General features: G+C 37.9%; 2 protein-coding genes across 2 annotated transcripts in view; both read left to right on the top strand.

Annotated features, from left to right (window-relative positions):
- The window catches only part of LOC137969640 (RING finger protein 141-like), a 7,112-nt gene extending 1,429 nt beyond the window's left edge, over positions 1–5,683 (top strand). Inside the window, exons 4-7 of the mRNA XM_068815964.1 lie at positions 699–845; positions 1,429–1,499; positions 1,940–2,059; positions 4,323–5,683. Of these exons, the coding sequence (XP_068672065.1) occupies positions 699–845; positions 1,429–1,499; positions 1,940–2,059; positions 4,323–4,467 (483 nt within the window). The 3' untranslated portion in view covers positions 4,468–5,683. The remainder of the gene's footprint in view (positions 1–698; positions 846–1,428; positions 1,500–1,939; positions 2,060–4,322) is intronic.
- A 1,798-nt stretch (positions 5,684–7,481) lies between these two features.
- The window catches only part of LOC137972001 (rho guanine nucleotide exchange factor 39-like), a 10,778-nt gene continuing 8,259 nt past the window's right edge, over positions 7,482–10,000 (top strand). The window contains exons 1-3 of the mRNA XM_068818791.1: positions 7,482–7,689; positions 8,244–8,419; positions 8,954–9,169. Of these exons, the coding sequence (XP_068674892.1) occupies positions 7,647–7,689; positions 8,244–8,419; positions 8,954–9,169 (435 nt within the window). The 5' untranslated portion in view covers positions 7,482–7,646. The remainder of the gene's footprint in view (positions 7,690–8,243; positions 8,420–8,953; positions 9,170–10,000) is intronic.

Raw genomic sequence — 10,000 nt, 5'->3', positions numbered from 1 at the left:
TGATGAGTAGAATCGTCTGGCATTAGACAGAGTAAGTCTGGCCGGTTTAGGCCGGTTTGGACCTCAAAGATTTAAAATGGCAGAAAAAGCTGAGTGGGATCTGGAATAGAACGACAGGATGAAAGAATAGAAAGAGGAAAGCTTGGAAGAAAAGGAAGAATGATGTGAGCGACATGGGCAAAGAAGATTGAGAAGAAGAGGGAAAAGAGATCCATTTTTCTTCATCCCTTAAATACAAATTAGCCATGTATATTGTATTTGTATTTTTTATTCCCTCCATTTACTTTAAAATACATCAATATATTATATAACATGCCAAGCACCAGATAAATGGAGAAGGGCAAACTATAGGTTGACTAATAACATGTCTTTTTAATAAATTACATTTCTATTTAGGATAAAAGAGAGAAAATATACAAGAGGGGAAACAAGAAAAAACATTCAAGCAGCACACAGCGACTCACAGACAAAAATTTCAAAATCTTCTTCAATAGTACCACACTGCTGTTTTGTTTCCCTCACTTGTTAGCAGACATGTTTGCATGAAAAGTTTAACATAAAAGACAGTAAAAACAAAACAGTGAAGGAAATTTATTATGCATGCGTAATGAAGTAGGGACCTCTGTGGAAATGATTCCTTTTATTTGAAAGCAACATAGAATGTTCTCATGGTCATGACTGTCTTTGATTACTTGTAGATCAATACCTCCAATTCAAGCGTCGTGAGTGAAAGAGTGATGGATCTGAGACAGTTCTGCAAGCTGTATCGTGATATCACCAAGCAACTGAGGCACACTCACAGTCATGAAGATGAAGACTGGGAAAGAGTTGATTTTGTTGGGGAGGTAATTACTGTTAAATGCTGGAATCAATTAACTTTTACTAGAGCGAGTTTCAATCGAATGTTGTAAAACCAAAACCAAAGTAATTACTTTAGCCAATCAAAAAGGACGGAGACAATCCAGTAAACCAATCAAAACTCAAAGTAATTACAAGTAGCCGACACAAAGCGCAAGAAAATGCTACTTTCAACCAATGGTTTTTCCTTTTGTTGCTGCTAATTGTGTTTACAGTAGCAGTTGACAGACCATTGTGGGTCGGTGGGGAGTAAAATACGGAAATTTAGTTTTAGCAAACAAGATGATGAAGGTATTAGTTAACCACTGTACAAGAAAGATTTACAAGCTGACCTTGCAAGTGTTAGCCCTTCGTCACGGCATGTTGAAGAATTGTGGGTTATTGGTGGTTCATATAGGAATATAGGAGATGGAGGATGCTGGCAAAGTGGATTGAAATAAGCCAATGACAATACTGCATGAAACCCATTTACCTGTTCTGCTCCTGTAATAGATAATCCACCATGGGCAATACTGCAGAGCTTTCATTCACTTTCATGTACTAATCTTAATATTTTTGGTTGCCTTGTAGATGTTGGAATTATGTCCAGTGAGACTAGAAGAGGTTAGAGAAAGCCTATCTGCATCCATGATTATGACAAGGTATTAAACTCAACTCTGTACAACTGCATCACACATTTTTGATTGGGAGCGACTCATCATAATGATCCATTGTGACTGTCATGATGTTATTTTCACTGCTGTGGCAGGTGAATGTAAGGCAAAACAAAATGGATGGGACGGGCCATCAGCAGCGGCTTTGTAAATTTTTCTGACAAAGAAATATCAGATTGAAATTAAAGTAAATGCAGTCCACAAATCAATTCAAAATGTAACAAAGTATGGTTTTAAACCTTTAAATGGTAAGGTGGATTTGTTATTAATATTTTATTTTGAAGCTTTACAAACAGCAATAATGTTGTTGTTTGCTGTCTCAATTTTCTTAGGGCTAACATCGCACCAGCATAACAATAATATTGTTTGTTATACAGCTTATTTTACCTCAGTCTGTACCTGATGACTTCAATATTTTCTGGTTGTAGAGTTGATGAAGTGGCTGCAGAAAATTCCGAGAGTGATGAGTGTTGCATATGTATGGATTTGAAGGCTGAAGTCATCTTATCTTGTGTACACAGCTTCTGTAAGACTTGCATTGAAAGGTGGTAAGTTAACTTGCACAGATCACTCAACTTTGAAGATGACTTCCTACATTGTCAAACTCTTGTTAATGGTTAAAACTGTCCTTTCTGGGATACAGAGTTTAGGGTTAGCAAGACACAATCTTACTTCACCTAGATTATATGATCTAGTTTGATGAGGTCATGATAGTTTATTATATAAGTTCCAAATATGCACTATCGTAAACCAGCTATCATACAGTTTAGATATGGTCCAGTGCGTGTTCTGATGATTCCAGTGACGTTGAAAACAAGAAATTGAGAAGAAAAGCAAAACAATCAAGCCACATGAACTGAAATTGTAGTTTTATATGCAAAGTAATAAAATTAATTAGAACAAGGTGCACCTATGTTTGTTTGCAATAATAATAGTGCATGTGATTGGAGACTGGAAACCATTTAGCAGTGCGAACACAAACGACATGTATCATCATTATCGTGGACTGTTTGATGGCAAACATGATAGCCAACTGTCATTAATTAGCATATACCACGAAAATGAATAGTGCTTTCCATGCATTCTGATTGGCCGGCTCAAAGACGAGAAGCAAGTACTATTCACCTCTTAGCGAATGGAAAAAGACATAAGGGCTTCCCGTTTTGCTTTGGGTATTATAGGTCAACTTGGCTCATTATTCAATGCGTGCAATTTAGACCAGGAAATGAAAAAAATTATATGTGAGAAACAGGCTAACATCAGTAGTTATTAAGTCAAAGGCCATTATTGTGTTTGGGATACGTGGAACTGATCTTTGAAACATGACTAAAGTGACTCGCGGAGAGCTCATGTTTCATTAGAGGCACAGGAGCCTTTTTCTCTGACCCAAAAAAGATCAACATTTTACTTCCCTAAGCCTCCCACAAAGAAGTTTAGTGAATTCTTTTGTCTGTGGAATAATACTTCATACTTGTTAAGACTTGCATGCAACAAACCATAATGGAGCCCCCACCCCCAGGTTTTTAGGCCTCACCCTAGGTGCAAGTGCTATACTCCCTAAGGCAGCACTTGCACTTTGGATTTCACAGAAAAGTTTCACCTTCTTTTCACAACCTCAGCTACAGTTATCTCAAATAAATCCAACCCAACAAATTATTAAGCAATGGCCATCTCTAACTTTTTCTCAACATTTACTTCCCTACACCTTCCAGAAAGAGGTCTACTGAATTCTTTTGGCTATGGACTAATATTTCATACTTGTTAGACTTGCGTTGAACAAGCCATGACGGTGTCCCCCCAAGGTTTTTAGGCGTCGCCCTAATTTCAGGTGCTGCCTAAGGCAACACTTGCACTTTGGATTTGGCAGGAAAGCGTGGCCTTGTTTTCAAAACTCCAGCTAGATACATATACATGTATGTATCACACTGTCAGTGTCACTGAAAGCAGTGGATATTTACCGTGCACCCCTTCATGGCTTGGTAAATATCCACCACTATTCACCTGTATTTCAATGAATAATTAACAACTATTCACCAAAGTGGAGGCTGCTAGTGGTGGATATCTACCGAGCCATGAAGCAAAATCCGACATGGACTCAGTGAGGTGAATAGTTGTAAGAGATAATTTTAACTCATGTATTCATGCCACGATTACATTTATTTTTGGGCGCAAATCCTGTGAGAGTTGCTCGGAGGTGAATAGGAATGGATATTCAGAATTTGAATAGCCAATCAGAGTGCACTTTCAACACTATCCACTGATTTAGTATGTGCTAATATTATTATTGTTTACTATCATGACCATTTGGAGGGCTAAAACTTAACTCCAGTGCTTGGTGGCCAGCCGGGCCACTTTCTTTGATTTCATGGTCACCCATGACGTAATTAAGTGGCGAAATAAGCGGAATGTCTCGAGGATTTTTAAAACGACAGCACAGCACTCGAGGTGAGAATGGAGTCCTGTGGCAACAGAAAAGCAAAAATGGTGTCTCAGAAATCTTTGCGGTCAATTCCTCTTTGAATTTTCCATTTAAAAACTAAAAGTGCGTGGGATTCAGTGAAATTTAAGTTGGGAAAAGAACTGAAAAATAGCCAAATTAAACAACTTGTTATTTTATTTTTATTTCGACTTTGCACCTCGCAATATATCGATGAATATGAATTCTTGAACGCCAATTCTTAGTCGTCCTGGTACGTCTTTATGTCGCCACAGGCGACCTTGGTGACCGCCAAGCGTTAGCCCTGCAGTGATTTGAACAGGGCCTGAAACTTAAAACGCTTAAAAATTTGAAATGTTCTTTTTGCTCCACAGGAGTGATGTAAATAACACTTGTCCAATTTGTCGAGATGAACTTCATGGAAATAGAGACTATTGGGAGTTGCCTGAGCCTCCAAGCAGGACAGAGATAGGGAACTTTGTGTTGGGATTGGCAGAAGGAGCTGGTGCCCCCACGTGACTCAATTGCTCTCATTGATAAACTTTTAAGAAATCGAAAATGTAATCAAGTCAACTATTGGTCCTTTTGATATATTGTAATTCTGGCAGTAATAATTCACAAAGCATCAGCCAAAACTTGGATTTTTCAGGCTTCTTAGCCATGTCCTTCTAGAGTTTGAATAAGGTTAAATTTGGATAAACATTTAAGGATAAAAATGAGTGAAAGAAGTTGTGTTGCCACCTATAATTAGCCAACAATGCGTTGTGTACAATTACCAATGTGATCTGTGTGATGCAGAGTATGTCGGCTACACCAGCCGACACTTATTTCAGCGTATTGGCGAACACTGCTATTCAGCAATCGGCAAGCACTTAAAGAACGACCTCGGTAGACCTAGAATCCATCGGAGATCTGACCAACAATTTTTCCGTTTTGAAGAAGTGCAACGGAAAATTGGACTGTCTGACTTATGAAATGTTATTCATAAAGAAGAAGAAGCCATGCTTAAACATACAATCAGAGTCCATACGCGCAAAGCTATTTATTTAAATTTATCACCATTTACATGTACACTTTTACACCTTATCATATCGCATGGTATGACGTCTTTCTCTTATTTTTATCCTTAAATGTTTATCGCACTAGAGTTGAGTTACAAACTGCAATATTACAATTGATACGGAATTGAATCTAGTCTTTGTAGTTAACTTTGAAATATTTTTCTCTCAAGGGAAGTCTTGGGAGAAGCAAATGCAAAGAGTTTTTAAATTAACTCTTTTACATATTTTGAATTAAATTAAAAACTTATCAACCAAGGCTTGGTTTGCCATCTGATAGGCAAAATAATTTTTGAAAATTCAAGCTTTTTTGGTTCATCCAACGATATCTGTATAGTAGGTTTTCAGGTTAGAATTGATGGATAAATTTAAAACTCTATATAATTTATTTGAATGTTAGTGACCATGCATATTTAACATAGGAATGTAGGTGTGTTGTCTGGAAAGGCTAAGCCATCAACTTGAGCTTTTTTCCAACTTAGTATGCCCTTGGTAGGCAGTACAAATTTTATTTTGCAGTGATTCCACCCAGTTGCAACTTTATCCTATGTCTCATAATACAAGTCACTTGTCAAAGTAAAACAATCCTGACTTGCAGGATGTTTTAAAAGTGTGACTTTGTTAGTGTCAAGTGATCAACCGCTTTGAGAATAAAATGTTATCGTGTTTAACTTAAACGGAGTCCTACCTTTTATCTTCGCTTCAAGGAAGTAACCAATGAAACGTCAACCTGTAGAGCGTTTTCACATGACGTCACGGCAGCCATGTTGGTGTTCCAAAACAAAGAAATGGTGGCCATGATGGTGTACCAGACTAATCCTCCGTGAATTGAACTCTATTTTTATGCAAATTTGCCTCTTTTGTTACAGTAATCCAATATGGCTGCTGGTCACATGAGTAAAAACACTCCATGGTACAGCCAGAGCCCATGTCCCTCCTTATCATACAAAAATGACTGAGGGAGAGAACTTTACATTGCAGTTCAACTGTGAGTTTTGTTATGAGAAAGTTTACTTGGAAATACGTTGATTCACAAACCAAAGATCGGAGGTGTTCTGGGTGTTGTGTTGCACTCACAGTCCAGTCACTTTAGTTTCGTAACCAGTATTTGGCACATTCAGAAAAAGGGTTATTTTTTACTTTAGGAAAGTAAAAATTGAAGACTCAAAAAAAGGAATTATTAAAGAAAGACTAAAATGATGGCAAATTTAAAATAAAGGGAAGTGAACACTGACAAACCATGTTGCTAGACAACAGAAATGGATCACAGTAATTTTAGATATCATCTGTTGTCAACTTTTGGATTATTTTGGGCAAATCCAATTACATGCACAAAGCCTTTTAAAGGAGATTTCACACTGACTGATCTGAAAAATAGATTGTTTTTGTTGAATTCAATTTTGTACACCGTGTCTGCATTTGTTTTAAATATTTTGATTTGTTGGTTAAAGTACTAAACTCTATGGTTGCATGATGGCAAGACTGTGACATCCATCCGTCATTTTGCATGTAGCAGCTGTCGAGAAATAGTTGTATGATAAAAATTTAATTTGCGATTAATTATTTGAATTATGACTTAATAGGTCTTTGCACGACTGTGTCACGTGACCTTGTCAATCATAAAAAACGGTAATAGTGCAAAATAGATGCCAGAAATGGAAAGACCGAGTTGAACTTAGTAAGAATGTCAATTTTGAGTAGAACATTTATGTGAGAGATTTTACAGTGACTTTTATGCTTAAAAAATTTACTGAGATTATATGGAAAACAGCTGCTGGATGGCATGCTTTGCTTTGCTTTGCTAACTTTCAAACCACTCTAAAATACGCACTTAAATGCCAGTGGCCTCCAAATTGACACGCTGAGACTTGTGTACAACGGCGCTGCGAAACAAGTTTCAGGAGGCATTGCAACGTGTAACTTTGTCGGTTTCAAGAAACGTTTTTATTCTTCCGGTGCGATACAAGTTTCACAAAAAGTAGAGGCCCCTTCTCACCCCCCCCCCCCCACCCCGCCCATCCCCACCCCCAAGAACTTCACTGCGTATTCCGTGTGCTCGCTCGGTATTGTTACGCTACGCTGCGTAAACAATCAGAAACCGGCTAAGGCATATTTCGAGACCAGTTTCAACGTTCCCGAACGAGTGTCGACCTTTTATGTTGCATGGTGCAACGGCTCATGAAACTTGTTTCGCAGCGCTGTTGCACACAAGTTTCCGGTAAAAGTTTCAACATTCAACAGCGGCATTACTAATTTAATCACGCTTTTTCCATTTCTGTCATCTATTTTGTACCATGACTATTTTTTTTATGATTGACAAGGTCACGTGACACGGTCAAGAGCCAAGGCAAGGGGTTCGCAATCTGGTACGAGATTGAGGGGTTTGTGAACCGCGGTCCTAGAAAACGATTAAGTCAGCGGACTCATTGTAGTACCCAGGCCCTCAGGTTAAACAAAGGTGGTAAGTTTAAAACATTTGAATCCTAATGTTCGTTGTTTGTTCGTGAACATTTGGTATTTTTAAATACGAAGTTACACACTGTCCTTCTTTGCCTAATCAGAAGAAAAGCGTTGTAGCTGTATATTTTGCTCTTTATTGTCTTCAAGCTTGTTTTCTAAAAGTCACGAATTACTCAAATCATGTCAACGGTTAATGGCGTCGGGAGTCCCTTTCGTCCAAAGCGTGAGTACATGAAGCATTAGATAAGAAAATATGTTTAACAATCAAAAACATTTACCAAGATTTTTATGAACTTAACCTGATGCTAGGATGCTTTCATTGATAGAGAAATCAATGAACTCTGTCCACGAAAGCATCGTTCACAAAATCGTATCGCGTAATCGATCAATTCATAGCTTGTTTATGACGTTTTTCTCATAATTTTTGGAGGAGAAAATCTTACGTTAAAAACTAAGTTCTTGTAACACGAGTATGAATTTTTTTCATAATATTTTATACTTTATAGCTTCCAGCGCGCCCGGCATCCTTGCTTTTCTATGATACTTGCTGTCTGAGGTTACAGCACTTGATCGGTATTTATCCAACAAAGTCATTCAGAGCAAATTTCCAGATGCAATCAGCTGGTTTGATCTTGTAGGCCTGGTTAAGTTTTATGGGAGATTTGGTTGCATGCAGTTGTGGCAACTACAATGTACACATGTAGCAATGTTGTGTCCATGGAATTTTCTTGCATTGAGACTTTCCTCAATGATTAAGAATGATCTTTTTCTTGACAGTGCACAATGCAAAAAAGTTCCTGTCTCTCCAAATTTCCCAAACAAGTCAGGCAATTTCAGCGGAATTCAATAACATGCTCCGCAGTCAAACCAATGCCAGGAAGAGAAAGAAAGTAATAAGTGAGATTTTTGCCACCGAGAAAACTTACCAAGACCACCTTCATGCTTTGACGTCAGTGAGTATATGTATATTCATTGCAATTTTGTAATTATTACAGGTTTTGTTTTGGCAGAGTTAAATAAACTAGAGATTAGGCTTGACTAAATGATGGGGTCAAAATCGTCCATCTGTTGTATTGAAGCAAACTCTTGCATTCCACACAAAACCTAAACCAAGTATTACAAGTGAGCACACACACACACACACATGAATGAACTTAAGCCCCTCCAAAATTTTGTTGTGTGGCTAGTGCACAATGAAAATTGCAAGTGTAGCCACCCTTGAACTGGTGACATGACAGCTGAAAAAATCTCATTCAATTTCTCTTGATTTTTTTCTGCAATTTTTTCAGCTGTCTTGACAAATGCAAAAAGTTCATTGTCCTCGTATCAACCCCATGATGGTGGGTTTGTAAAAGGTGTTTCTTTTATGGTTTGGCATTAAAATGTATGATGGAAGTGTACGGTGTATTAAAGACATTAAATGAAGATAATTTATATAGTGCTACAATTATCTGCATGACATGGAACGGACTGTTATAATTTTTCAGCTGTTTCTTGCTCCTCTGCAAGTTGCATGCATCCTTCCTCAAAGTGCATTGAACACAATCTTCTCAAACATTGAAGCAATCCAGGCAGTCAACAGAGAACTCTTGAGTCACATGGAAACTCTTGGTTTGGGGGATGCATTCTTAGCAATGGCACCGTTCATCAAACTTTACAGCACCTATGCCAATAACTTTGCAAAAGCACAAGCTGAGTTACAGGTACAGCATTCTTTTGTTTAAAGTGAAAGTGCACTAGTCTTATACAAATGTACTTGCCATCAAATCTACATTGTACCTTACTGTAACGTAAGGCTGTAATACAGCCACTCTAACCCATTTGTCATAAATTGAAGGGCACTGATGACTAAAATCACTGTTAAATCAAGTAAAATCGAATCGATAATTAGGGAGCTGACAAAGCACTTAGAGGTTTTTGAATGACAAATGCAACAAGAAGTGAGCGAGTTCTTCTTTATCATCTTGTCATGACCACTAAATTTATTTGCTATGTATCTTTTCTCTAGAGGGGATTAGTTTGAAAATCTCGGAGAGACTACTGTCCTCACATGTGAACAGTCAGTTTGCAGAATGTCTCGTGCTAGATTCAGTGACTCGTCAGGCACACGGGGACACTCCAGTTGACGATTAAAAATAATCGTCTGGTATGAGGCAGAGTAAAATCTGTTAAGTCTCATTCCCAGGAGTCAATGCGTTAATGAAGGGGACATACAGTAGTTTTTGACTAGTTAACCCATTGATTACTCAGGCACCCTGTGACAAGTAAAATTGTCTGTCTCACTCAAAAGTTTCATTCCCAGGAGTCAATGGGTTAAAGCTCCTTATTGTCACTCTCAGGAGGGAAATGCTCAACCATATTGATATGACCAGTATTATCTTTTATAAACAATTTAATTTCAGGTCATCACTTTTAATAAAACCTTGCTTCCTAAGGTCTGATTTACATGGTATGATATTTGGTGCATGCGCCAAGCTTATGAGTATGACGTACCTATGACATGATGTATGATTGTCGCAGAGTTTTCAAACAGG

Source organism: Montipora foliosa, chromosome 9 (assembly GCF_036669935.1).
Source record: "Montipora foliosa isolate CH-2021 chromosome 9, ASM3666993v2, whole genome shotgun sequence".
Lineage (NCBI taxonomy): Eukaryota > Metazoa > Cnidaria > Anthozoa > Scleractinia > Acroporidae > Montipora > Montipora foliosa.
This window is presented reverse-complemented; position numbering and strand designations above follow the sequence as displayed.